We start from the raw sequence: 24,958 nt of genomic DNA, 5'->3' as shown, positions 1-24,958 counted from the left end.
ACGGCATTGTTTGAGCTGCATCTGCAGCCACTCCACATCTCAGGCTTCCCAGGAGCCTGCAGCCTTCTTTTGGAGACATGCTTTGTGGGTTGAAGCTGGTGCAGAAGTCAGCATGCCGAGTCCTGCACTTTACTTGCCAGGCTTTGGAAAAGCTCCAGCAGAATGCCTGGGAGACCTGAATTTGATGAACTCTGTAGTGCTATTATTTACTACCTTAGGTAGGATTTTTATGCACACACACACATTCACATGCAGGTTCATGCAGAGCTGCAGCCAGCTCGAGGCTGGAGCAATGGCAGAAGAGTCCTGCCAAGGGGCTGGCACTGCCTCCAGAGCAGGTGATGCCCACAGCACAGCTCCTGCCCACTGTAATCCTCCCAGGGACCTGCACGAGGCCAGGAGAGAAATGCTGGGCTCTTCCCCATCCTCTATGGCTCTGCTGTGCTTGTTTCAGGCATTATGTTGAATTCAGTGAGAGAATGTTGTGCTTTTTCAAAGCACAGGGAGTAAGCAGGCTCTGAAGACCCAGCCACAGGCTTTCTGCGGGGTGTAATCCCCAGTGGGGACATTTGTGGGTGCTGAAGTGCAGCCAGTGCTGTGGGTGCACAATGCTGTCCAAGCACAGGCACCCACCTCATCGGGCCCCAGTGGTGCAAGTGTGATCTCTGTGGACAGACAGGAGACATCAGATGACATTTTCTCTCCACAGCAGGGGGCACAGACTGCAGCACCCAGAACAGGTACAAAAACCTGCCTTCCCTGGCTTCTGCTTCACCATGGCTGATCTAAACAAGGTTTCTAGAAGAGACATCACAGACAGCAGCTGGCAATGGGGATGGGAGGGAAGAGTGCCCTAGAGCCTGGTATCCCCTGGAGTCTACTGGGACCCTGGGCCACATCCACAACTCACTGCTGCTGCAAGTGCCTGAGAACCCATGGAGAGCTGCAGCCTCAGCCTGTCCTATATGGGCCATTTTGCACATCTCCACACAGCTTTGTCCAGAGCTTATTTGCAGGCACTTGGGATTTTATAGTATTGTAAATATTGTCAAAGTATGGTTCTCATTTCTCATCAGGAGCTTGTGTTTCTTGATGCCAACAACCTGAAGACCTTTTGTGAAGAGATCACACATCACTGTCCTTGGAGTAACTGGTTCACCCTGTAGTTTCCAACCTTGAGCAGAACCCACTTGCCCTAGAGAATGGAGGATCCCACGCTGGAGCCCTTGGGGGCAATGTCCACACCTCTGCACCAGCTTGGTGAAGACTGTGTCCACACTCACATGGTTCAGAGCTTTTGCTCTTCCCCATCCAGATTTGTTCCTATTTTGCTCCTGAATGCAGCACAAAGTGCGGCCATACTGGCTGCTTGGGCCAGCAAGAACACGCCAGGTGGCAAACACCATGGCAGGAGTCCACATGTTCCCTGCAACTGGAACAGACATCTTTGTGACAAAGCCTTGTCTCAGTTCCAGCTTCACTGGCTGCAGGCCAGATCTCTGCTGTTTTCCAGGGACACTGCTCAGCAGCTCCTTAAACGGCACGGTTTCTGCTTGCAACCCTCTTATCCCAGAGAGCTGCTACCTGCCCACGCAGCAGCTGCAGGTCTGCCAGCCTGAACATCACCACTCACTCCCCAGGGCTAAATGAGGGCTGAGAAGTCAATTGTCTTCTTGCCAAGGAAAGACAGGAGGCCCTGACCGCAGCACACCGGGGAGAGCCTGCAGCAACACCCGGCTGGATGCGTTCCACGAGCCAGCACACGCTTGGAGCCTGTCCAGAGCATCACACTGCAGGCTGCCACTGCTCAGCCCTGGGCAGCAGCTCTCCCCACCTGCCACAGACACCTCCTGTTGGATGTAATCATGAAGGAAAATCTGCCTTTCCACCCGAGGGAGTCTCCTCTGTCACTAGGGCACAGAAGGGATGGTGGACTGGAAGGGGAGTGTAGATCTCACATGGTAAAAACAGGCTCTGAAGAATACATTGTCTCTTTACTACAGAAAAATTAAAGCAGGTTTTCACATGTTCAAAAGACAGCAGAAACTCCTCGAGAGATCAGAAATGATGCTATGCTGCAAAACCCTGCCGATAAGGTATGCAGATGGACTCCATCAATAAACCCTGATGGAGACAACTGATAGCAAAAGACAATCCCTGCCCTGGAGGCAGCAGGGTCAGCACACCCCTTCCCATGTCAGAACACACACAGCCTCTCAAAAGGCAGCCTTTCCCCCAAGAAACCCAATATGTACTCAGGAACTGGGACAACTCCCCAGTCCTTTCATCTGCTGCAGTAACCAAGTAGCTGTGACCTGCCTATCTATCAAGATAATGGGCTCTAAGGTATCTCTATTGTAAGGGATTTATTAAAGACCACAGCAAGCACATTCCTCCCTGCAGGAAAAAATACCTTAAATCTATTGCAAATCCTCCTGGCAAGGACTCTTATTTGAACAGATCAGAGATACAAGTTTGTTCTGGTCTGGACAATGTTTGAGGTTTCTTTTCCAGCTAATGAACAGACTTGTTTATAATGAAAGGACAGAGGCCATCCAGTTTTCTAAACAACCTACTTCATGGTGCTCTGTTTTGCAGCTATGTAGCTATGGCTAAACCACTGCATGGTCTCTGCTTTCTCCTTTATTTTAGTCTGAAATATAAGGAAAGTCTCCTACTTAACAAAAAATCTCCAGTCTCTGTAAGAAGGCACAAGAGACAGGGGTCTTCAGCTACATATAATTGAAAGACAAAGGAAACTAGTTTCAAGAACAATTCTCAAACTCAAATGTTTGTGATATGTTTTCTTATCATGCTGGCTTACCTGACAGCATTGCAATCTTACCCTTAAGGAAGAGTTGCTTCTAAACAGAGAGGTCTGTTTCTAAATAAAGGTCAGACAAGAAAAACACAGACAAGCACAGGCCTGGGCTCCTGCCACATGTCCCATCCTGCAAGGCACCAAAACCCCAGGGCAGACCTCACCATGCCTTTGTCCCTCTTTTCCCTCTTTTCCAAGGCTCAAGCGGGCTGCTCCTGGCAGGGGTGTCCCAGTGAACCGGGGTGTGACGGTGTGCCCAGCCACACAGACATTTCCAAAAGGAGCAGGTGGAGCAGGCACCAGGGTTGGACTCACCTAAGCACTCCACGCTTGGGTCACCCCAGAAGAGCTCCTGGCACTCCCGGCAGGTCCGGCCTCCGAAGCCCGGCATGCAGTGGCACTGCCCTGTGAACTGTCAAAGCCAAAAAGCAAACCCATCAGTGAGCCCTCGGCAGCTCAGCCCTGCCCCGAGCAGGGGCCGAGCCTCGGGCACAGGGCCGAGCCTCGGGCACAGGCCGCGCCGCCTCACCTCGTTGCAGGCCGGCCCGAGGGAGCGCGCGGGGTCGCAGTCGCAGCGCTCGCAGCCGGTGCCGCTGGCCAGGCGCCACGTGTGGGGGGCACAGCGGTCACACGTCTGCCCCACCACGTTCGGGAGGCACCGGCACTGCCCCGTGGCCGCCGCGCAGCGGCAGCTCTCCGAGCCCTCGCAGTCCTCCCGCACTGTGCCCAGGTAGTTGCAGACACACTCTGTGAGGGAAAGAGCACGGCACCTCCATGTCAGCCTGCCCCCTGCTACCAGACTGCCCTGATTTCACATCTAGTTTATTCTCTGAGTCCACAGAAGTGTGGGCAGATGCTGGCATGTCCCAATGCCAGTGGCCAGGCCTGGCTGACCCAACACTAAATGACATCCAGCACTGCTCAAGAGCCCTCCTTATGCCCCAGCCCTCCTCATTCAACCAGCCCAACCCTCCCTGCTCTCCTCCATTCCTCCTTCTGTAGAACCAAAGCCCAGGTCTGCTCGGCTCTCCTCAGTCAGCTACGGTGGCAGATCTGCTTGAAGTGGTCAACTGGCCAAAAGTGAGCTCACCTGCTCAGTGACTCACCTGTCCTGCTAGGCTGTGCCTGATGCCACAGGAGAGTGGGGTCTGCCTCCCCACCACCCATTACAGCTTCCTGTCCCAGTCCTCATTCTCACTGCCCAACCACACCTGCTGGGAGCTGGTGTAAACAAAAGCCAAACTCTCCCCCCACCACCTTATCTCTGGAGAAGATATAAACAGAGACCAGTATCAAGAGGGTAAGAAGCCCCCCTCCTGCAAAATCCTCCCACCTTTCAGCAAATGTAAATGCTGTCTCTGAACTCCCTCTCAAACACAGAGAGCCAGGAGCCCCACCCAGCTGCAGGGCAGCTGCAGGCAACTCCAGCTGGAAGTAATAAGGTTTTTCCTCCACCCCAAATGCTCCCAGGTAAAAAGCATTTAGCTATCCACTGCTGTCCCTGACAAGGCTGGTGCTGGGGCTGCAGCTGTGTCTCGCACTCACTTCTGCAGTCCTGCTGCAGGGCGCTCCCGTAGTAGCCCTCTCTGCAGAGGTGGCAGTTTTCCCCCTCGGTGTGATAGAGGCACTTCACGCACGCTCCGCTCCTCTTGTCGCAGGCCTCTGGGTCAGTGGTGTCGATGTTGTTGTTGCACTGGCACGGCTGGCAGGCGCCACCGACCTCATCGGGGCTCCCAAAGAAGCCAGACGCACATTCATCACAGCGACTGCCTGTTTGAACAAACAGGCACACTGGGAACGGCCATCACGGCTCCCTGGCACAGCCCCATCATCAGCAAGGCAGTAAAGACCATTACTGGGGGGGCATTAACTGGATCACGTTTAAAGAAACAGAGACAGCACTTGGTGAGACCAGGGTAATTTGGTGCAGAGCATGGATGGTACCACCCAGGGCACCAAGGCATGCTGCTCATCCCCTCGGTTCCAGTGCTGTCCTGTCAACCCTTTGCTCAGCACCAGTCATTCCTCACTGCTGCAGATGAGGTTCATGGTCATGCTGGCACCAGCCACAGAAACCACTCTGCCCTGGCACCTTCCAGGTGAAGCAACCCCCTGCAACAACCCACTGGTGCTGGTCACATCTAACCCACATGAACATATCCTCTCCCTGAAAGGTTCAACCCAACCAGCCACCCCTCCATAGCCCCACCAAGTACCTATATATCCCACACTACAGACACACACGACTTGCAGTGTGACTGGATCCTGGTAACAGCCACTGGCAAACTGGCGTCCACTCTCAGGGCCATCAGGGCAAGGGCAGGGCCGGCAGTGGTCACCTGATCCCAGGATGGGGTCTCCATAGTAGCCAGCCTGGCACCTGCACAACAGAGTACACAGCATGCAGGGACTGCAGGCAAACACACTGCAGCCTTGCTGTACATAAGCTCAGATTTTATACCACTGTGAAGAAGCAAAGGGCAGAAACATCCTTATGGCTCTCCCTAACCACTCACACTCCTAGCAGCTGTGTCCACAGACACAAATTTGCCTGGTTTACACGAGCATAGGAGCTGCACACCGAAGGCTGGAGATCAGCCCTGCCACTGCAACACCTCTCAGAAGGCTTGCTATGGCTCGCTAAAGGCCTGGGGTCCTGCAGCGTGCTCTTGGTCACTTATGCAGACACAAGGCTGTGGGCAGGGAAGAGGGGATCCCCACTCCCATCAATCTCCAGGAGACCACAAGTGCTTCTCTGACTCCCTGGACCCAGGGACTTTTGCTGTGGCTTAACACCTGCATGAGCACCAGCACCAGAGAGGAACAGCAGAGCTGCTGTGGCCACACTGCTCTGGGGAAGGAGAGGGGCAGGGCAAGGGCACAGGTGCCGTACCTCTCACAGTTGTGCCCAGCTGTGTGGTCCCGGCAGCTGAGGCACTCCCCGGTGTAGGGGTTACAGTCGTCAGCGTGGCCATTGCAGTGGCAGGGCTGGCAGCTGGGGAAGCCCCAGAAGCTGGGCAGGCAGCGGTCGCACTGCCGCCCGTACACCCCGGGGAAGCAGTGGCACTGGCCCGTCTCCACGTCGCAGAAGGCGTTGTAAGAGCCTCGGGCGTGGCACTCGCACGCTGCAAGGAGAGCAGGAGAGAGGCTGAGTTCCCAAGACAAGCCATAACCTCAGGGCCCCAACCACAGCCCAGCCCAGAGCCAAGGGTTTAACATACGTCGGCATCCGCTCGGCCCAAAGCCGAAGGTGCCAGGGGCGCATCTGTCGCACTGTCTTCCAACAACGTTGGGACGACACTGGCACTGTCCTCCATTGGGGTCACACACCGAACTCAGGGAGCCCTGAGGGTCACACTGGCATGCTGAGCAGAGAAAAACATTGCAGAAAGTGAGCACTGTGGCACAGGACATGAATCCCCTGCCTCATCCCACGCACATGCCTTCCCCATGGAAACTGCTCTGCCTGCAGACACCATCCAGCCCCCAGGCACAGTCTGCCCTACAAGTAGGTGGTTACATACATAAGGCAGTCTCATGCAGTAGTGCAGAAATGCTGAATATTATGTTCTTGCAGACATCTGTCATGGGAGTTTTCACAACACTCCTGCTGTTTTCCAAACACCGGTATCTTTGGAAAGTTTCCCAAGCGCTGTTCGTGACCACGTCTTCGCCCGAGCCTCCCACTGTGAATATGTCCAGTGATTTGCAGTATGGCATGAGAACAAGCTACAAAACAATTTTAGAATGACAAAGTGTCACTACTTATAAATAGCCTCCACAAAAATTGTGAAAATTCAGTATTATCCCAGTTTCTAGCCTTCTTTTTGCTGAAAAGCAAACAGCCAGATGGAATTTGGAAGGTAAATGACAGTATTTCTCTATTTTGGTGGAATACTTCTGGTATCTGACAAATTCTTACCCAATCTACCAAATTCTATCTATTCTAAAGAAGAAGATTAACACTGTCATTGATTTTCATGACCTACATGACACACATGAGCCTCCCCAAAAAAACTAGAGGTCTGTGGACTAGCTGCAGTCCTGCAAAATACCTAAAAGGCATTTTAGCAGAAAAACAGCTCACGTACTTGGAGGAACTTCTGAAGAAACCTATACTGCATTACATTGTTCAGTTGAAATCTGACTTCAGCTGTAAGGAACAACGCTGCAAAATACTACTTTGAATTTACACAGACATATGCCAGGGGAAATGCAAACTTCCAGGCTTTTAAGAGCATCCCTGAAATAAATTCTGCTCACAGAGTCAATGAGTGTGTAGGGGTTCTCAGTCTCTGTGTCCACCGAGGAGTACTGGGGCAGCTCCAGGCGGATGGTGTAGTTCAGCCCCTTCTCGAAGCACACGGGCCGCGGGAGAACAACGTATCTGAAGGAGGAACAGGAAACAGTCCTTACTTCAAAGGCACCATAAAGCATTTCAGGTGCCCCTATAGAGCAATCTAGATAACAGAAAGCAGCCAAGACCCGGCAGAACAAAAGCTGTGACGTGAGAGAGGCAGTTTGCAGGCTTGTGGAAGTCAGAACCGGAAAAGGTTATCAGCAAGGTAAAGAGTCAAACCAGTGTTCACTCACAGGCTGTGCAAACACCTCCCCCTCCCTCCACTCAGTGAACAAACCGTATCAGAATATGAGAATAAACTTAAAAGCTTTGAGTCTACAGACACACTACTAAATGTGGTTTTTATAACCCACTGGAAATTAATTTTCACCTATTTTCACAAAGGTTACAGCAAACTGAAAATGTGACATTATTGTACTTCAATTTTTAAATGCTTTATTTTTTCTCTCCTTTTTCCCATCCAGTTATACCAACCTGGATCCAGGTGACAGTGAGACCACTTGATTATCGTCATCAGGAACTGTGTTGCCACACCGACTGCCTGTGGGAATCTTTCCTGGGCGTGTGACACTGATCACAGCTTTTTCCCACTGATCAGGCAACTGGAAAAAAAAAAGGCTCATCAGTATCAAGTAAGAATCATAAACTCTGGAAGCATCCAGAGCTCAGGCCAGGAAAAGCGTGAGCACAGACAGGGTGGTCATGGTGCTTCAGGGAGGATGGGGCTACAGCTGCAGCATCAATGGGGCATCTACCAGCTGCAGGTGTGGGCTGAGAGCAAGGAGCAGGTGGCCAGCAGCCCCATCTGCATCATGGCATCACCAGGGGCTTTGGTGACTCCTGTCCCCTCACCTCTGGGTCCTGTATGTGAGTATTCCCTGCAATTAGTTGCTGCCAACAGGCAAGGAGATGGAGGGATTTTTCTCTTTCCTTTCACTCTACAAATTATCAAAAGCAACTGCTTGCAAACTCTTGGCTGCAGGCATTCAACATCCAAGATGGGCAATTTGCTTCCTAAGGTGCACAATGCCCATCTGATCTGGCCAATAACAAATTTATAGTCTAATCTGCCCTGATGGGACTTGTCACTTTTTAATTTGCTCATTAAACAGGTGCTGAAACAATGCAATAGAGAAACAAACTCTAAAGCAAATAGTACTAGAAATAGTCAACATCATTTTGGATTTTGACACATCTCAGACATTTAACTGAGCACCTGTCCTTTCTTTGAGCCCTGATGACACCTTAAAGTGCCAGCTCATGTCAGTTGTGCACCAGGACAGCCAGCACCTGCTGGGAGGCAGCAGTGCCCATACTCACAGACCCACCTGCGGCTCGTAGCGGATCACAACATCATACTCCATGGAGTAGGGGATGTTGTCAATGTGGAACTCCAGGTGTCCCCCCTCAGGGACTCTCACAAATCCTATGCCCGTCCATGACGGCGTGCGGTCTGGCGTGTACTGGCGCTCTATTATGTTCACTCCCTACAAAACAGGGAACAGATATTTCAGTACTGATCCATTAAATCTGCAAGTCCCATAGGAGGACATGAAGTGAGGGGTTCTGCTGATGGATGACTTCTGGACTGCAGCATCCACTGCTGGCATCCCAGACAACACAAATTCTCTTTTAAATCCATACACGTGCACACTACTGCACTTTCACTTAACAACATTACAAATGCAAGAGAGATAAAGCAAAGCAAAACTGCACAACTCTTCATTTATTTCTCTGCTATGGTGCAGAATTAAATTTTAAAACTTGCTATGAGTAACTAATTCACCAGCTATGACATCTCATTCACCATACAGATTTCCACATTGCACTTGTAGCAGTAGGATTTATGGCAGTGGCACATCACTGTTCCATTAACTACCCAAACCTGAATGCCAATTGCTCCCTGACTACACCAGGCTGTTTCAAACCAAACCACTGCTCAAAATAGCACTGGAAAAGCAGATCATGGCTTTAATGAGCAGGGTGTCACTAAAGAACAGAAATCCTCATCACTGATAGATATTTCCTAGCCAAATCAACACATGGTCACCGTTTTCAGTCTGAGGTGTCAGGTTTTTTATCTGTTTTTTATATAAAGCAAAGAAGAGGAAAAAGCTAATAGAAAATAGAAACATGGTGCTCAAATTTCCTGTTTCAAATGTATCTGTATCCACAAATAGTTCTCTCCATAGAACAACATCCTGTGCATTCCTAAGGAAGCTGCTTCAGTAGAAAGGGATAAAATGCAAGGAAACGCCTACATATATACGTGTCACTTCAGGATGTCTCCTCATGTATTCTCACACTCTTTGAACAGAGCCTGGCTGTAAGTTATCAGCCTTTGGCTTTGCACAAAGATCAGAGCTCCCCAGAAAGGATGGCAGGCAGGATGTGAGCAAGGGCATGCAGCTGTAGGAGCACAGGGGCTTGGCCCTGCCTGCCAATCCCTGCAACTCCGTGCCACTGCATTTTGTCTTGTGTTGGCCCCTATCTGGGAATTCAGAGTTTTATTCTATCATCAGATCTGTGAGAAGCTTTTCAATATTGGTGTTTTTAAAAATTGTTTGTTCTCAAGGTTTCAAAAGGCAAACCAGCAGCACATTCCCCTTGCTCTGTTTGGCAGGCTGGATTTTGGTGTTGGGCTTCTCCATCCCTGAGCCTTGGAAGGGCCTCAGGTACCACCTCTCCAGCTGGGCAGACACAAATGCACCAAAAACCCTGCACCAGCTCATGTGCCCTCTGCTGTGGCACAATTTCTGCTCTGTGCTGCCTTCCCTTTCTGCAGTTATATGAGAGGAAAAACTCCTCTGCCTTGGCTGAAACTGCAGAGTGGCTGCATTTTGCTCAAAAGAAATAAATTAGGGCACCAAATGCCCTGATTGTAGGCAGGCAAAGATCTGTTGCTTTAGAGAAACCATTATTTCCATCTCCCTGTCTCCTTGCTGGAGGCAAAAGTGATGGGTATAATCACCTAGCTGCTGTTAATGAATTGAAAGCAAGGCTGTGTGATGGGCAACAGAAAGAGCCAGAGACCCTATTGTACCATGCCAGCAGGCAGAACAAGCTAGAGGCAACCTCACTTACAAAAATAGTTTTTTGGACAACCAATATGGTTTTAGTCATTAATAAAATATATGTTACTGATGTACAGAAACTATAAAAACTGTGTCAATGTGCTTAAATGTGTGCTTTGTTCACTCACACTGAAGTGGCACCAAAGAGAAGAGCCAGTGTCTATGTCCCACCTCTCTTGAGATAAGAGGAGAAGTGGATGTGATGGTGTACAGAAAGGGATGGTGACAGAAAACTAACTGTACAGTCATGATCAAAAAAATAGGTTTAAAAAGAAAAATTACAATTCCTCCCCCCTCAATTACTCCATTATTTATTGATAATAAGATTGAAAAGCTACAGGTTAGTAGTTTTCTGATGCATTTCAGTTTTGTGTTTTCCACATTTTAATTGCAAAATAAGCAGAATATAAAAGACACTTCCAAGAGCCAAGTGGTGAAACAACTTTTCCACAGCCCTCCAGACACTCCAGCCCACTGAAACTGCTACTCACAGGGCCCAAGTTGGCTTCCTCTGCCTCGTAGATGTAATGATCCAGTGAAATGAAGTAATAGCCAGGCTCCACCTGGTTGCACTGACGTCCAAACATGTGGGGCCGGCATTCGCATTGGCCAGATTCACTTGAGCAGCTAGAATGGAAGAGCAATGAATTTACAACAGATCTTGGCTATGCTGAGACAGCGATGGAGCTATGGCATTTTAAATGACACAGGAGGAGAAGCACTTCTGAACACAGCACACAGGAGAGGCTCTTGGGCTCTGCACTACTAACATGGCAGCACAGTCGCAAGTAGACCTGGCTCAACCCAACTATCACTCTCCAAAACAACATACAGGCTCAGGCTGGAAGCAAGCACAGACCAGGAACATTTCCAGTAGGCAGTTTGCAAATAGTTTCCTCTGTTTGGATGGCAAGAGAATTTCATGCTATGGATGCAGTGATTCCCTGGGACGCAGGAGTTCTGGGAGCTTTACTTGCTACCAGACACAGCCAACAGGCACATCTGCCCTGAAGCTGAGGGCAGGCTTGGGCTCCAAGCTTGCAAGCCACAGAAGCAGTGCATCTGTTTGTATGGTCTCAGGCAGAGCAGGAACATGCACGCCCCAGGATGCTGAGCTGCTCTCACTTGCAGCAAAGCATCCAGACAGGTCACCATCAGCAGCTACACAGGGAGGAAAACCATCCCTGGCTGCTCTAGAGTAGGACAGACACAACCAGTGACATGGGGCAGTCAGGGCCATCCCCTGACTGAAGGTCTGTCCAGAGTGACACATAGATTTCCCCTTCTTTCACAATGAGACATTTTCTTTACTCGATACAGCTCTATCCCCAAATTGCCTTTGGCTGTTTTATTGTCCCTAGAGAGTCTGTCCTGCATCATAAAGAACCCTTGAGAACATTGTAATTTTGCACACACACAATCGCACTTCTTAAAAGGAAGGTCTTTTGGTCCACCAAAATATACCTCTTTCTTTAAATTTGAGTGGGATTTAAAAACGTTTTCTAAAGGTAAATGCCTCTGGTTTCCATGAACAATCTCCAGACTCCTCAAGCCTCCAGACAAAGAGTAATTTTTAACTTAAACTGTTTTTTTGAAGTTGCAGAGATTCTCTTAAATGTTCACTTTGAGATGCCAAAAGTGCCATAGCTGTCCCAGAAGAGGAGCTGGGAAGCTTCCCCTTTGGGGAGGCAATAAGTCCACCACCTGGGTTACACCACAGGGATGAATTTTGGGTGAGGCACAGCATCCCACACCCTGACAGGGAGCCAGAAAGCAGCAATTCAGAAGGTGAGGAGAGGAGCCCCGAGGAGAGCACAGCTCCCTCTTCCCAATGAGAGTGAGAGAGCAAAGCCAGGAGCCAGAGCTGGGCTCTGCGGTGCTCCTGTGGCTGGACAGGAACACAGCTGCTGCCTGCCCCTGCCAGGATGCTGCACCTCCCCATCCCACATGGTTTTGCAATCTCCAGGCTCAGTGCATGGGAAACAGGCTGGGCCACGGCTGGGCTGTTACCCCAAAGCCCTGGAAGCAGCTGTGCTGGGGGAGCTGCTCTGAGCTGTGTGGTGTAACCCATCTGTGCGCAGGCAGCGAGCACGGGGGAGTAAATAATCCCTAAGATCCACACTGCTGCCTGCCAAGGGCTAATGATTCACTCGGGAGCAGACAGGAGACACGGCCCGTGGGACATTCCCACGGCAATCCCTGATGCAGATGGGTGTCTGGAGGCTGTGATGACCTATGGGAGACACACCAAGATGATCCCACACTCCCCCAGGGTGGTCCCATGGGCTTCAGTGGGAAACAGCTCTCTGACCCCCTTGGGAAACTTCCGTGGCTTTAGACAAAAGCATGACATTTCAAAGGGTTTGTGGAAGGAAGGAGAGAGGGGGGAAAAAAAAGGCAAAAGAACATGCTGCTGTTAACAAGCCAGGAGTTGGGCACACACCTAGCACACAGAGAACTGCTCTGGTCAGAGGAGCAGTCTGGCTACCCAGCACCCCATTGACAGGGCAACTAAGCCATGACTTTCCATGCTGATACTGATGGATGCATATTCAAAACTTACAATTTTCTCTAAAAAATGTCCATCTCCCCAGTGGGCACATCCAGGTCCACATCCTACTCCATGCAGCACCACTGGGGCAACGGAGCAGTGCTGTGCAGCTAGTGTGCTTCCCTTAGCACCAGTGGGCAGACAGATTGGCCAAAGGGTGATTTGGGAGCAAAGCAAGACCAGCATGTCCATGTCACCGTCCATGTCTATGTCATGCCTGAGTCCTGCTTTCATCCTGTAAGAGCAAAGCTTTGACGTGGACCATGGGTCCATAACCCTGGGTTACAGCCAAGGCAGAGCTTAATCCACACCTGGTTCCTACCCTGGCTGACAAAGGCAGAGCTACACCAAAAACAGTTTTACATGTTCACGTGCACCAGTGGCATCAACAGAGATTGCTCAGCACAGAAAAGACATGGATGCCCCTGCCACCCTTGCTGCAATTAAGATCTACTACCTCCTGAAGCAGAAAGATGGGTATCAAACATCCTGTCCCAGAGCACATTGAGCCCTGGATGCTGTGGTTACAAAAACATGAAGCTGGGTGAAGTGGGTGATCACAGGAGAGTGACTGGGCAGAGACTCACTTGTTGTTCAGCGCTCCGCCCGGGTCGCAGTCGCACGGCCGGCATCCGTCCATGTCATTGCTCAGGCCCCAGTGCTCGGGCTGCAGGAGCAAACATCACCAGCACTGTCACCTGGGGCTGAATTAGCTCCATCTAACCCAAAGGAACATTTTTAAACACTCAGCCCAAGATGTCCCAGACTGCCCCACCACCCATGGATCCTGCTCCCCTGGTTGTGGGTCTACCCCCACAAGCACCAACAGCACTTCCCTACCTGCTCTTCTCCCACCTTGCTGACCATTTCAAGGGCAAGAGAGCCATACATGGGGCAGTGGATATTTGTGTAGGGCACTGCCCTTGCAGGGCTGCTACTCTGCAACTTGCTTGCTGGATAGACAGACAGACAGATGGACTTGTTTGGTTTTTCCATGCAGTTCACTGCTAGATAAGAGTTTCTCAGTGTTTGTACAAACACATCCAGTTATCTGACAGCATGTTTCTATAACACTCCAGCATGCATAAACACTACATGGAAATGTATGTGTGTGAAATAATCCCTGCCTAAAATAATGGCCTGTTTAGAAAGCAATTTTTTTGGTAACACTGTTTCCCTAACCATTTTGTCTTTCACCCCATCCAGGACTTCAGCAGAACTGCCCTAGATCCCTCATTTTCAGAGCTACCACAGGTATCCTAATGTCTCACTTCTTATGGTCCCAGGAATTAGACTGGATGCTCCGGTCTGCCTTGACATGCATCCCAGCTCCCCAAAACACAGCACACTTCACGGCTCCTGACATCTCAAGGTGCCCTCTACACCCTAAATGCCAGGCATGGGCAAGTAGGCAGTCAGAGACAGGGGCCAGCACCTTGCTCCATGCTTCCCACACTCCAGCCCCCCTCACACCAGTGTCTCCTGATTGATTTTAGAGTGAACTACTTGCCAGACATTGATTGCACTGCTTTCCTGTCACCAGACGCTTACAATAGCAGTTTCCTGTCTCCGGATCACAAGGATTGCCCCCGGGGTGGGTACCCAGAGGATTACAGGCACAAGCTACATGGAAATACAAATAGGCAGGTCAAAAGCAGGACTGGAGTTGTATTTTAGACAGTGCTCAACTTCAATATATACATTAAATTTTCCCCTGAATTCCCCATTACAGAAATTAATTTCATTCTTTGCCCACCACCCATCCCAGTAAAACCTCCCTGGCCTAAAGACTCATAATTGAAAAGAAATAAGGAGGATTATGCTATTTCCACTGAATACACCAGAAGGATCAAATGGCAAACTGCATTTTAAGGGCTGGTGGACTCCAAGCTACACCAAATCTAGAGTAATGTTTTTCCTTTAGGCAAAACATGAAAAAAAGGAGAAAAAAAAAATCCATCCCACAAACCAACTTCTCCTGGCACTAACAGACCCTCAAAGAGCTTTTGATCACACATAAAGGAACATATGTTTTTACTCACACTGACAGCCCGCTGGGTCATCAGCACTCAGGCCATAGAAACCTTCTTTGCAGAGGTCACAACGCTCCCCCTCGACAAATAATTTACAACGGCACTGTCCGGCAATGAGGCCGGTGGAGAAATCAGTGTAGCGGTCACAGATCCCACCATTCAGGGAGCCAGCTGGGTCACAGTTACAAGCTAAGAAGGAAGCACCACACATGTGTTATTACTACTACAAAATGAAAGGCCAAGTCTCACACTGAATTACTGAAATTCAGCTGCTGTGTAGAAAGACTGTTGCTCTTGCAAGTATTAGACATGACGTGGGCTGGACACACAAGGACCAGGTAAATTCCCAGATTCTCAAAGAGAAAACAAAACCCAGCCAGGCTCCCTCAAGACCTCCAAGACAGCCACTTGGAGGCTTCCTCAGGGATCCCAAGGCCCACCTGGGATTTCCTCAGGGATCCCAAGGCCATTCCCACCTTGCGGAGTGGGGCTGCACTTACGCTCGCAGACGTCGGGGTCCCGCAGGTCTCTCTCGGGGTGCTGGAAGTAGAAGGGCTTGCACTGCTCGCAGTTGCGGCCCACGGTGTTGTGCTGGCAGTCATCACACACTCCCCCGCTGGTGTTCCCCGTTGTCATGTACACTGCCATGTCAAAGTGGCACTGGCTGGAGTGGCCATTGCAGTTGCACTCTGTGACAAAGACAGAAAGCAGAGTAAGAGTTCTGCAGGAAGTGCAGCTCTGCAGAAAAGACACACCAGTGTCAACCAAAGAACATGAAGGATTTTACACACAAATAACAAACAGCCTGTAATGCTCACTGCACCCAGCTCTGCATTTTACTCCAACTCACTTTTGCATGCGTTACTATTGCGACCTTCAGCAGGGCGCCAGGGTAAGTCATGGTAGAAATCCATACACTGCTCACAGTTTAATCCTTTGGTATTATGTCTGCACATGCAGTGACCATGAACCTGTAATTGAAAAAAAAAAGGAGGGGAAAAAAAGAATGAAAAAAGAGTTGGTTATAAATGAAAAATTAAAAAAAAACATTCTACAATTAATGCAAAATAAAGCTAGCACATAATGGACATATACTTTTGGAGACTTTAATCCATGTAACTGCATTTAGAAAAGGCATAAAGGGCCATAGGTATGTCCTTCACCTGCCCAAGTGTCCTCATACAAATTTGTCCTTCTTTCCTTACTGGAACTAGTGCCAGAATAAATGCTTTCAGAAATAAACAAGGAGAGCACAGTTCCGCCCCAATAATCGCAGAAGCCTCTTGGAACCAAAAGTTAGCTGTTTATTAGCTGTTAATTAGCTATTAACATGCATCTATTTACATCAGCAGGTCACTAGCCCAGTGCCCTCTTTCCAGCCTACCTTGGTTCTCAGAGCAAAGATAACAGCCAGTTTGGATGGCGTTTATCCATCAGCCCCAGGCTTTGCCTTTGCCTTGTGAACAGAACAAGCACCAAGCAGACCAAGAGTGGTTGTGTGACAGCTGCTGCCACAGACCACTGGCACTACCAGCACTGTAGCCACAATGCTAAAGGCAAAGCCTGAGTGGAGACACTCATCCAAACACAGGGCAGTGGAGCATGCCTGGCTCGATGGCATCCTGCAGCCCTGGACAACCCACAACCCCATCCCACATCTCCAACCAGTTAATAACTCACCCATTAACAGGGTGCTATTATGGCTTGTCATGCAAAAAGCATGGGGAAAAGCAGACCCCAGAAGGGATGTGGCACTTGTGCAGCAGCATATCATGGAGGCAATCAGGGTTTTCCTTCAGGGCCTGTGTTTATTAGGGCTACAAACTCGACTTCTCAGATGGTAATGACTAATACAAACACAGGTTATGTTTGATTCACAAGTGTTTCAGCCTTTGATGCCTCTATTCCACTTCAATTTTAAGGTAACCAAGTCAACTCACACATCAGTCTCTGACCTAATAAAGTTACACTCCCTTTCTTCATTCCTACCTTTCAGTTTCATCAGCTCTGTAACACAATCAGAAAAGGAATGTTAAAACAATTATCACCTAATCTGAGATATGTGTTTGGTTAATACCAATAATGACAGATGTGTTTGCCACAGAGGAATAATCATAACAGCTTTGCTGTTTGAAAACCAAGCGTGCAGAGGTGAGGGACAGAGTGTCATCTTTACATTTGTGTTCAAATCACTTAAAAGAGGCAGAGACAAGAAGAGTGTGAATATTTACCATTCCTTCCACCTCCTCGTCCAAGCCCTCCACGGGCGCGCACTCGCTGGCGTGCCCGTAGCAGAAGCAGTTCCCACGGACCACCATGTCGTAGATGGCATAGTAGTACTTCTCTCGGATCTCCATCCTGGAGTCCAAGAGGTTGTCTCCCAGAGTGTGCAGCTTGACAAATTTGACTCTCAGGTTTGTGATCTTCAATAGGTCTGCAGGGGACACACACAAAATACCTAACCAGCAAGCTCGTTTTGGAATTATTTACAGATAATATTTTGAATGGGAGGAAGCCAGGAGTGACTTCCTAAGCATTCTTCCTATGGGCAGATTAGATCAGATTTGATTTCAGCACCTACATATCACTTCACACTCCCCAAATTAAAAAAAAAAAAAAAAGAAATTACATTATTTTACTACAGGTTGATAACTGTATGTCAGTTTAAACATAATTTAAAATAGTCTATTTTATTATAAACATGCACAGGCACATACACAAACATTAAAGGCAAGGAGAAAAGCATTGCCTAAAAGACACTGGTTCTTTGGGGTTTTAAAATATAAGATGGTAAGGACTTGATATCAAGAAAGTGCTGCCAAAAGGACCAAGAGCCATTAGAGTTAGGAGACTTTTGGAAAAAGTTTAAACTGGAAACAAAGGCAAATAATTCTTCTTTTGTACACACCCAACTTTCCTAGGAAATGTAATTAGTTACATTTTGTGGAAAGAAATAACACCCCATCAATGACCAAATACAAAGAATTTCTTGAGGGATAATCCACGGGAATACAATATTGCAGTAATTAATACCATCCACATGTCTCCTTTGATATTGTGAATCCTATGTAATTTCTTATAGCCTTGAACTAGGCTTGACAAAGCACTTCAAGCCCATGAAAGCAGTTTCTCCTTTAAAATGCTGACTAAAGAAAAAAACCAACATTAAACTCATAGCAACGAGCAGACACTCCTCTACTTCACATATTTCCTTTTGCTCCAGGTAGCTTTACACTGAAGGACATGAACCCTCATGAGAATGCATATTAAATTCAGAGGTCAGGATAAGGCCAGCACTGCATTTCCCTCAGGCCAAACATCCCACAAGGTTTCTCTTAAAGCCACACTGAGCAACAGATCTCTCATGCATTGCCATGACCATGCATGAACACTACAGCAAGTTGTGGTTTTATGAGCACATCTGAGTGGTCTAGCCATGCAGTGCTACCATGGCCAACTGTTCCCAAGTCATGACTTTGTTTTGAAAAATAAAACATGACCTCATTGATTTTAGCTAGAAATGCACAATGAAATAAGTACCTTTGTAGCTCTCTTCATTTGCTTTCTGAATACAATTATAGGATCACATTCCGAGGTTTCTCTTGGCAACTGCATGTATTTTGGGGAAAGGGGGTATTTAATGAAAATAAATCCCTGATCAATTAAGAAAAAGAAGTGTGCAAGAGCAATCTCTTGCATTCACAACACTGGTCTTTATTTCCCCACACATCACTGCCTGAGTCAGGAAAAGGAGCCATACACAGAGATATGCATATGACTTCAGAATTGCTCTTGGGGATAATGCATGACTTAGTGGATTACTGGTTTTCCTAAACAAGTAAGTGCTGAAATGCTCTCAAATCAGCCTGAAAGGCAACTGCATACATACTCTGAATCCTTGGACTGTATGGATCTTCAATTCGAAAAGCAGGATCTAGAACACGATATATTACCTGGAGGAAAAATCAAACAAAGAAAGATTCAGCTTCAAAAATAACAGAATCTGAATTTGCAAGGAAAAAGTCTAACAACAAACATATTAGAAAAACTGTCTCTGACCTCTCCCTCTGTTGAAGGTTCAATGTCAGAGTATCGGGAATCACAGATTATATCATCCACTTTCTTCATGGGTCCAGTTGAAATCCCAGGAAAGGAGCTCTCACAGTCATATGCAAAATACCTGTAAACGTGCCAAGTCTGTCCAAAGTCAGATGATCTTTCAATCAACATTGCAGCAGGACGGAATGTCTAACGGTAAGAAAAACAAGAGATTTCATTTGGTTAATTATTATTTGCATTTACATTAAATCCTAGTAGTGTGAGCAATCCACATGTCTGGATTTTAATCTCTCTCCCTGCACCAACTATTTCCCATATGTGGAAATATCGGAAATACTTTTCTGGTGATATTCCACTTTCTTCCCAGAGGCAGATACATGAAATAACACTCCTCAAACCATAGACTACTACCCATCTTCAAAAGATGGCACCCAGTGGCCAAGTGCTTAAACACATTTAAACAAGAAAACTTGTAAGTTTTTTTTATTCCAAACCCTTTCTGAAAAGTGGGGGTGGAAGTAGGGTTCTACAGAGACAAAAATTTTTTTCCCCACAGCTTGTGGAAAGCAGCAGAGCCTTCTTCCTGGCTGTACCTCTTCACCTGATCTTTTACAAAGGACCTAATGGGCCTCCTCTCCTACTGTAGGGAGCAGGAGGCCACTGCCACTGCTTCCCATCCAGCTCTGACACCCAGAAGTTACTGCTGAGCAGGTACCTCTGAAGCTCAGAGAAGCCCCAGCATTTCCTCTTTGCCTGACCAGATGAGGCAAAATGCAGCATCTGTGATGTCCAGTGCCAGCTGTCCTCTGTGCTTCCTTAAGAAAACGTCCCTTATGGAGATGGAGAGGTTCAGCTTCATCCATTCACGGTGCATTTGATTCCCCCCATCCCCAGTGACCCTTCTCCAGCTGGCCTTGCCCAGACCCTGGCAGGCTGCATTCACTTCACCAAACCAGTGTCCTTCTTACCTACATGTATCCAACTCAGAACAACAAACTAATAAAGTTTTGGTAAGATTTTTAATCCCTCCTACCTAAATAAAATCATGTTTTCATTTTTGTGCTGCCTTTCAAAAACCAGATATTTATTTAACCCTAGCTTGTACCTACAAAGAAATGCCAACAATCTCTTCCTTAGTTTTATGTATTCAGTGGGGACCTCCCAGAGCCAAGCACAAAAGCATTTCAGTCACAGCTGGAAAGAAATTTTCTCTCTGCTTCCTGGCTGAAAATATCACCCAACTTAGAAACTAGTATCTCACCCAACAAAAAAATTTAGCAACCCAGAAATAAGGCAGCTCAACTGTCTACCACACAAAGGCCACAAGGCATCATTAAAACTATCTTTCCCCTGCAGTCTTCCTCCTGATAGCAGAACAAGCTCCAGCACTGGGGTACAATGGCTGCAGTGACAGGGGTTTTTTGGGGGTCCCTCACTGCTGGCTGCAGTAGAAATGACCACCTTCCACCACCTTAAGTCACAGGGAGAAACCCTTGTTGATGCCACAGGAAAGAGGAACCAGCTGTCCTAGAAAGCTAATGCGTAAAAATGAAGAGATTAATTTGTCCACATGGGAAGAACATTTAGGATGTACGGGACATAAGCTACCATTCCAAGACATCTGTTTGTAAAAAAACAAAGACACTTTGTGTACAGATGTTCCTTCTTCCTGAAGACCTTTCTATTTGCCAAATGAAAACTGACACCATGGCCAACTTTTTTCAGGAAAAAAACCCTTGCTACTATATGACTTAGCTAACAATCTTCTAGAACATAACCACCAAAGACACACCAACACAAAACCCAGCTTCAGCAAGACTCCTTCTGCAGCCTCACTGGAGTTCAAACACAAATCAGAACCCAGCCTTTCTGCATGACTTCAGCACTGGTTAATGGTTGGCAGCTCTGAAAAATTCAGGCCAAACAGCTCAGACAAAGCCCAAATCCAAAATATCAAATAGATGTGAAGGACTATGAGACCTCTCATTTCCTCATGTTTTAGGGTTCAGGGTAAGACTGTGGCTTCCTTACCTTGAAGGTCATAATGAGATGAGTGAAATGAAACTCAGCCTCCAGGTCCAGCTGGATAGTCACATTTTCCAAACCTGCAGGGGCAGAGAAAAGAAGGTGTTCCGCTAACAAGGACACCTGCCAGTCTCTACATGAAGAGCTTTTGCCAAAGCTCTTCACTCTGTTGGCATGAGACTATTTTCTTTAGCACTTGGTTCTGTAGTGGAAAAGGAATATGATGGTTTAGTGTGTGCCTGAGGTAGAGGGGGAGACACCAAGAACCTGCTGGAGAGTAACACGTGGGATTCCTGCGCGTGATCAGCACCGAATGCGCTACACCCAGAGCATGAGCCCGCAGTGCTACTTGAGACAGAGGCATGGCTGGGACCACCACAAGCTGGGTCCTGGCACCAAAGCCCCAGTCCAGCTGGGGATGCTGAGCCCAGATGTGTGTGGTGGCTGCAGGCTGTTCTCCCCCACCCCAGCCTCTCTGGCAGCAGCAGCAGCACAAGCTTCTGCAGCCCTAACACTCCCAGTCTCACTGATGCCTGGTCGGGGCCATTCCCCACCATTTTTCACTCACTCTGGACTCTCCTGTCCACAAGAACAGCTCCTTTAGAACCTAGTTTTGAGACACTCCTAAAGCAACTATCACAGCCCTGCTTTGCAGTCCCAAAGGTTAAGAAAATGGTGAGAGGAAAAAAGTTTTCCAAACTGCTGTATGACTACCTGTGGTTAAGGACTCTACACAGAAAGGAAGAAAAACAGCCAGAAATATTATTTTGCCTTGTGAAAAGAGCTCTCGAAGCAGCTGGATACTAATTATACTGTAGTTGGAAATAAAAAATAAAATCAAGATTTACAGAGAGGAGAAAGGGTAAGAAATGAAAATAATAAAACAATAAGGCACTTAAATTTTTGACCAGCTGTAACCTTCTGTGAAGCATGCAGCAATGGTCCCTTATGCTGTATGCCTGAAAACATGAATTGGACAGAAAGAATCATTTGTTTTTTATTGTTGAAGGACATTTTCATGACCTTATGAGCTAAGAAACTTTTTTGTGTGAATGCTGCCAAGTCTGTTGCAAAAAACATGAATTATCTGGAATGCTGGAAGAGAACCGCTGGCTGCAAGCAGTTGATCTAAATGGTTAAAAAGGATTTAGTGAAAACCTTTCTTTAACAGGCGGCAAAACTGTTACAAATATTACTTTTTTTTTTCTCATATACAATAAGACAGCTGCTGCCAATGAATTTGCAGAAATCCCACCCTGTCCAGCTGGCTTTAAGGTTTCAGGGTAGGACTGCTGTTTGAGAAACCCTTGCTGCCTTGTTTTGTGTATGAAAGCATTCCAAAAGCATAACCAGGAAAGTAAAACAGGCGGAAGAAGGATTAAAAGAAAAAAACCAAAAACCCCACCAAACTAATAAGAAATTTTTGTTTTTAACGAGTTGGCTTGTTTCCACAGTTCATTTTATTGCTTGGCAAATGGTACAGAAATTCAGGGAGCTCAGGAGGGAGAAGGCAGCTTGTAGGGTAAGAGATATCCCTGGCTTTACTGCCCTGAGGTAGGAAAAGGAAATTGGAGGACTGCAAGCAGGGCAAGAGCCAGCTCTGCACCCAAACCCCCTCCTTCCACAGCCTCCAGCCCGGGCGTGGGGAAGCCCTGGGATATTTACTCTTGGAAAGCTGCTCAGCTCTTGCTGCCCAAATATGAGGGAGAATCTGAGGCCAGTGTGGGAAACTCATCTCTTTAGGAAAGGACTCTCGCAGAGTGCTTGGACGGCTGTTTCCAACACTCCTGGAGGACTCGAGGGGTTTTGTTGCAGATTAAGGACCGCTCCAGGGCACACAAAAGCAGCCAGCTTTACTCATGGCTCCTCACACAGCATGATCCTTCACAGGGCAGTCATCACCAGGCCAGAGATAAGAGCAAACCCACAGGTACCCTTAAACAAAAGGAGGGAAAACAGCTCCCAGCCCCGGAAATTGCCCCAGACAAACCACATACCATTCTCCGACTGCCACCAGAGCTTCAGGCGATTTGGATCGAACGTGGTGACCACATTTTCAATCCGATGGCTGTCGGGATTGAGAGTATCGTGGAAGGGATCCTCCGAATCACATATGAAACATTTTTTGTCCTCCTGAAACAACATGATAATCAGCATTACTGATTTTATCCATGGGGCAATAGTTGCTTCCTGCAGATAAGAGTATTTTCCATCCATATCACATTCCACTCGTTTTGCCTGCAGGAGTCATCAAAGATTTTTTTTTGTTGAAATGCGAAGTGTTTTTACCTCTATGAATTAATGTAAATTGCCAAATGGAAAATATGCCAGGAATTCCATAACTTCATTTTTATGGGAAGCATGCTCTCAATGAAAATTGCAGTTTCAGGAAATGTCTTCCAGTGCACGTATTCTCCAGTGGAATTCAAAACCAATGGCAACATCTACAGAAAATTGCTGAATTGCTTCTGTAAAAAATGCACACGTGCAAAACTGCATCTTAACAACTCGTGAGAAATTAACTCTGGCTTTTGGAAGCTGGCTTGGAGATGCAAGCTGCCTGAATTAGGGGTACCTCCCGTGAGGCTCAGTGCACATCAAGGGGCCCTCAGTGATTTAGCCCTTTTCTCTGAATTCAGCTTGTCCAACTCCTACCCAAACCTTGCATCTTCAGCTGGTATTGCAACCCCAAACTGTGATCATAAGGTCCATTTGCACACATTACAAAGTCTGCCCAAGCAAAACCAGCTCAGAACAAGTCTGGGATGTGCTGCTTGGATAAGCCAGAAGCTTCTTCACCAGGGGACAAAACTCCATCATGGCTTGTCCGGTCGGCTGTCTGTCTCTGCCCAGACACGCCATGGATGGTTCAGGGGCAGCCCGTGCTTCAAAGGACGAGTCTGCACTCTTCAATTTCTTGGTCTTCAGATTGTTTATTATTTCTCATCTACAGAATTTTCTTTCTGCCCAGTAGAGGTCTGACCTGCAAGGCAGCCAAGGGCACTCTGACCACCCACAGGGCGGTCGTGTCTTTTTATACTAAAAACTATGTACATGATATTTACCTTTATTTCCCAACACCTTTCACCCATATTAGCAAGTGCACCTTCACCATGGACCAATCCCCAAGTGCCAACATCACCACAGAAAATGGAAGACAAGAAGAAGAAGAAGGACGAGACACGCCCTGATCCCTCCATCTTGTCTCCATAACCCCCCTGTACCAAAACCCTAAAATCTATTTCACCCTGTAAATGCATCATTCCTGCACCATTCACTCCCAAGTGACTCTCATGTCCTCAAACAGGTGGCACATCCCTAGAGGGATCGAAGTCAAGCCACCAGACGCTCCTGGCAACATTCCAGGATTTTTGAGGCCCCCCAAGGGTTCTCTCGGTAACTCTGGACATCCGGAGTGATGTGCTGAGTTCCCACAATGGCTGTTACTACAAACAGTACTATTTTTGCATTGTCCTTCTGCCTAAAACCACCGTTTTCTGACTGCAAAGTAGGGTGCAAACTAAACCAAAAGGGAGGGATCCTGCCCAGACCAACGGGAGAGGGCCGATGAGGAGAGGAGCTCGTTGGATGGCAGTGAAGGAGCCCCAACACAGCAACAACTCATCCCTGCCCAAAGCTACACAGGCACCATTCCTCCAGCACGTTTATGGAGACAAATGCTCTTCTTTATCAGCCAAGAATGTGACAGCTGGCAGGTCTGCACCACACAGGCTTTCCATTTCACCAGTCCTGGCTTCTGTGGCTCCTCCCAAGCTCAGGGCTTCACCTCCCACAAGCCCTCGAACACTCCTCCAGCAGAAAGAATGGCAAGAGAAGGGGTCCCAGGAAGACATTCCCTACTGTCTGCTCCAGGCTTATCTTCCCCCACACTTCATGCCACAACTTGCTTCTCCTCTGACCAAAAGTAAATCCTAGAAGACCTAGCAGATCCTCATTCTGCCAAGCACTCAGTGCGGCCACGCCCCATGTTACTAAGAGGATACTGACAACTTCCATGATTTCTTCAATACCACA

At 47.8% G+C, this 24,958-nt stretch overlaps 1 protein-coding gene across 1 annotated transcript in view; it reads right to left on the bottom strand.

Annotated features, from left to right (window-relative positions):
* Positions 1-24,958, bottom strand: part of LAMB1 (laminin subunit beta 1) — a 42,809-nt gene that overhangs the window by 16,249 nt on the left and 1,602 nt on the right. The window contains exons 3-23 of the mRNA XM_071423893.1: positions 22,921-23,056; positions 20,930-21,003; positions 18,899-19,087; positions 18,729-18,792; positions 17,071-17,273; positions 15,690-15,810; positions 15,340-15,528; positions 14,849-15,028; positions 14,317-14,429; positions 13,394-13,473; positions 10,747-10,882; positions 8,510-8,668; positions 7,656-7,783; positions 7,085-7,208; positions 6,346-6,550; positions 6,043-6,186; positions 5,715-5,946; positions 5,038-5,201; positions 4,367-4,591; positions 3,351-3,568; positions 3,137-3,233 (exon numbers count right to left, since the gene is read on the bottom strand). Coding sequence (XP_071279994.1) covers positions 3,137-3,233; positions 3,351-3,568; positions 4,367-4,591; positions 5,038-5,201; positions 5,715-5,946; positions 6,043-6,186; positions 6,346-6,550; positions 7,085-7,208; positions 7,656-7,783; positions 8,510-8,668; positions 10,747-10,882; positions 13,394-13,473; positions 14,317-14,429; positions 14,849-15,028; positions 15,340-15,528; positions 15,690-15,810; positions 17,071-17,273; positions 18,729-18,792; positions 18,899-19,087; positions 20,930-21,003; positions 22,921-23,056 — 3,181 coding nt within the window. The remainder of the gene's footprint in view (positions 1-3,136; positions 3,234-3,350; positions 3,569-4,366; positions 4,592-5,037; positions 5,202-5,714; positions 5,947-6,042; positions 6,187-6,345; positions 6,551-7,084; positions 7,209-7,655; positions 7,784-8,509; positions 8,669-10,746; positions 10,883-13,393; positions 13,474-14,316; positions 14,430-14,848; positions 15,029-15,339; positions 15,529-15,689; positions 15,811-17,070; positions 17,274-18,728; positions 18,793-18,898; positions 19,088-20,929; positions 21,004-22,920; positions 23,057-24,958) is intronic.

The sequence above is a fragment of the Agelaius tricolor genome, unplaced genomic scaffold (assembly GCF_023055355.1).
Source record: "Agelaius tricolor isolate 1412-34295 unplaced genomic scaffold, bAgeTri1.0.p SCAF_3, whole genome shotgun sequence".
NCBI lineage: Eukaryota > Metazoa > Chordata > Aves > Passeriformes > Icteridae > Agelaius > Agelaius tricolor.
This window is presented reverse-complemented; position numbering and strand designations above follow the sequence as displayed.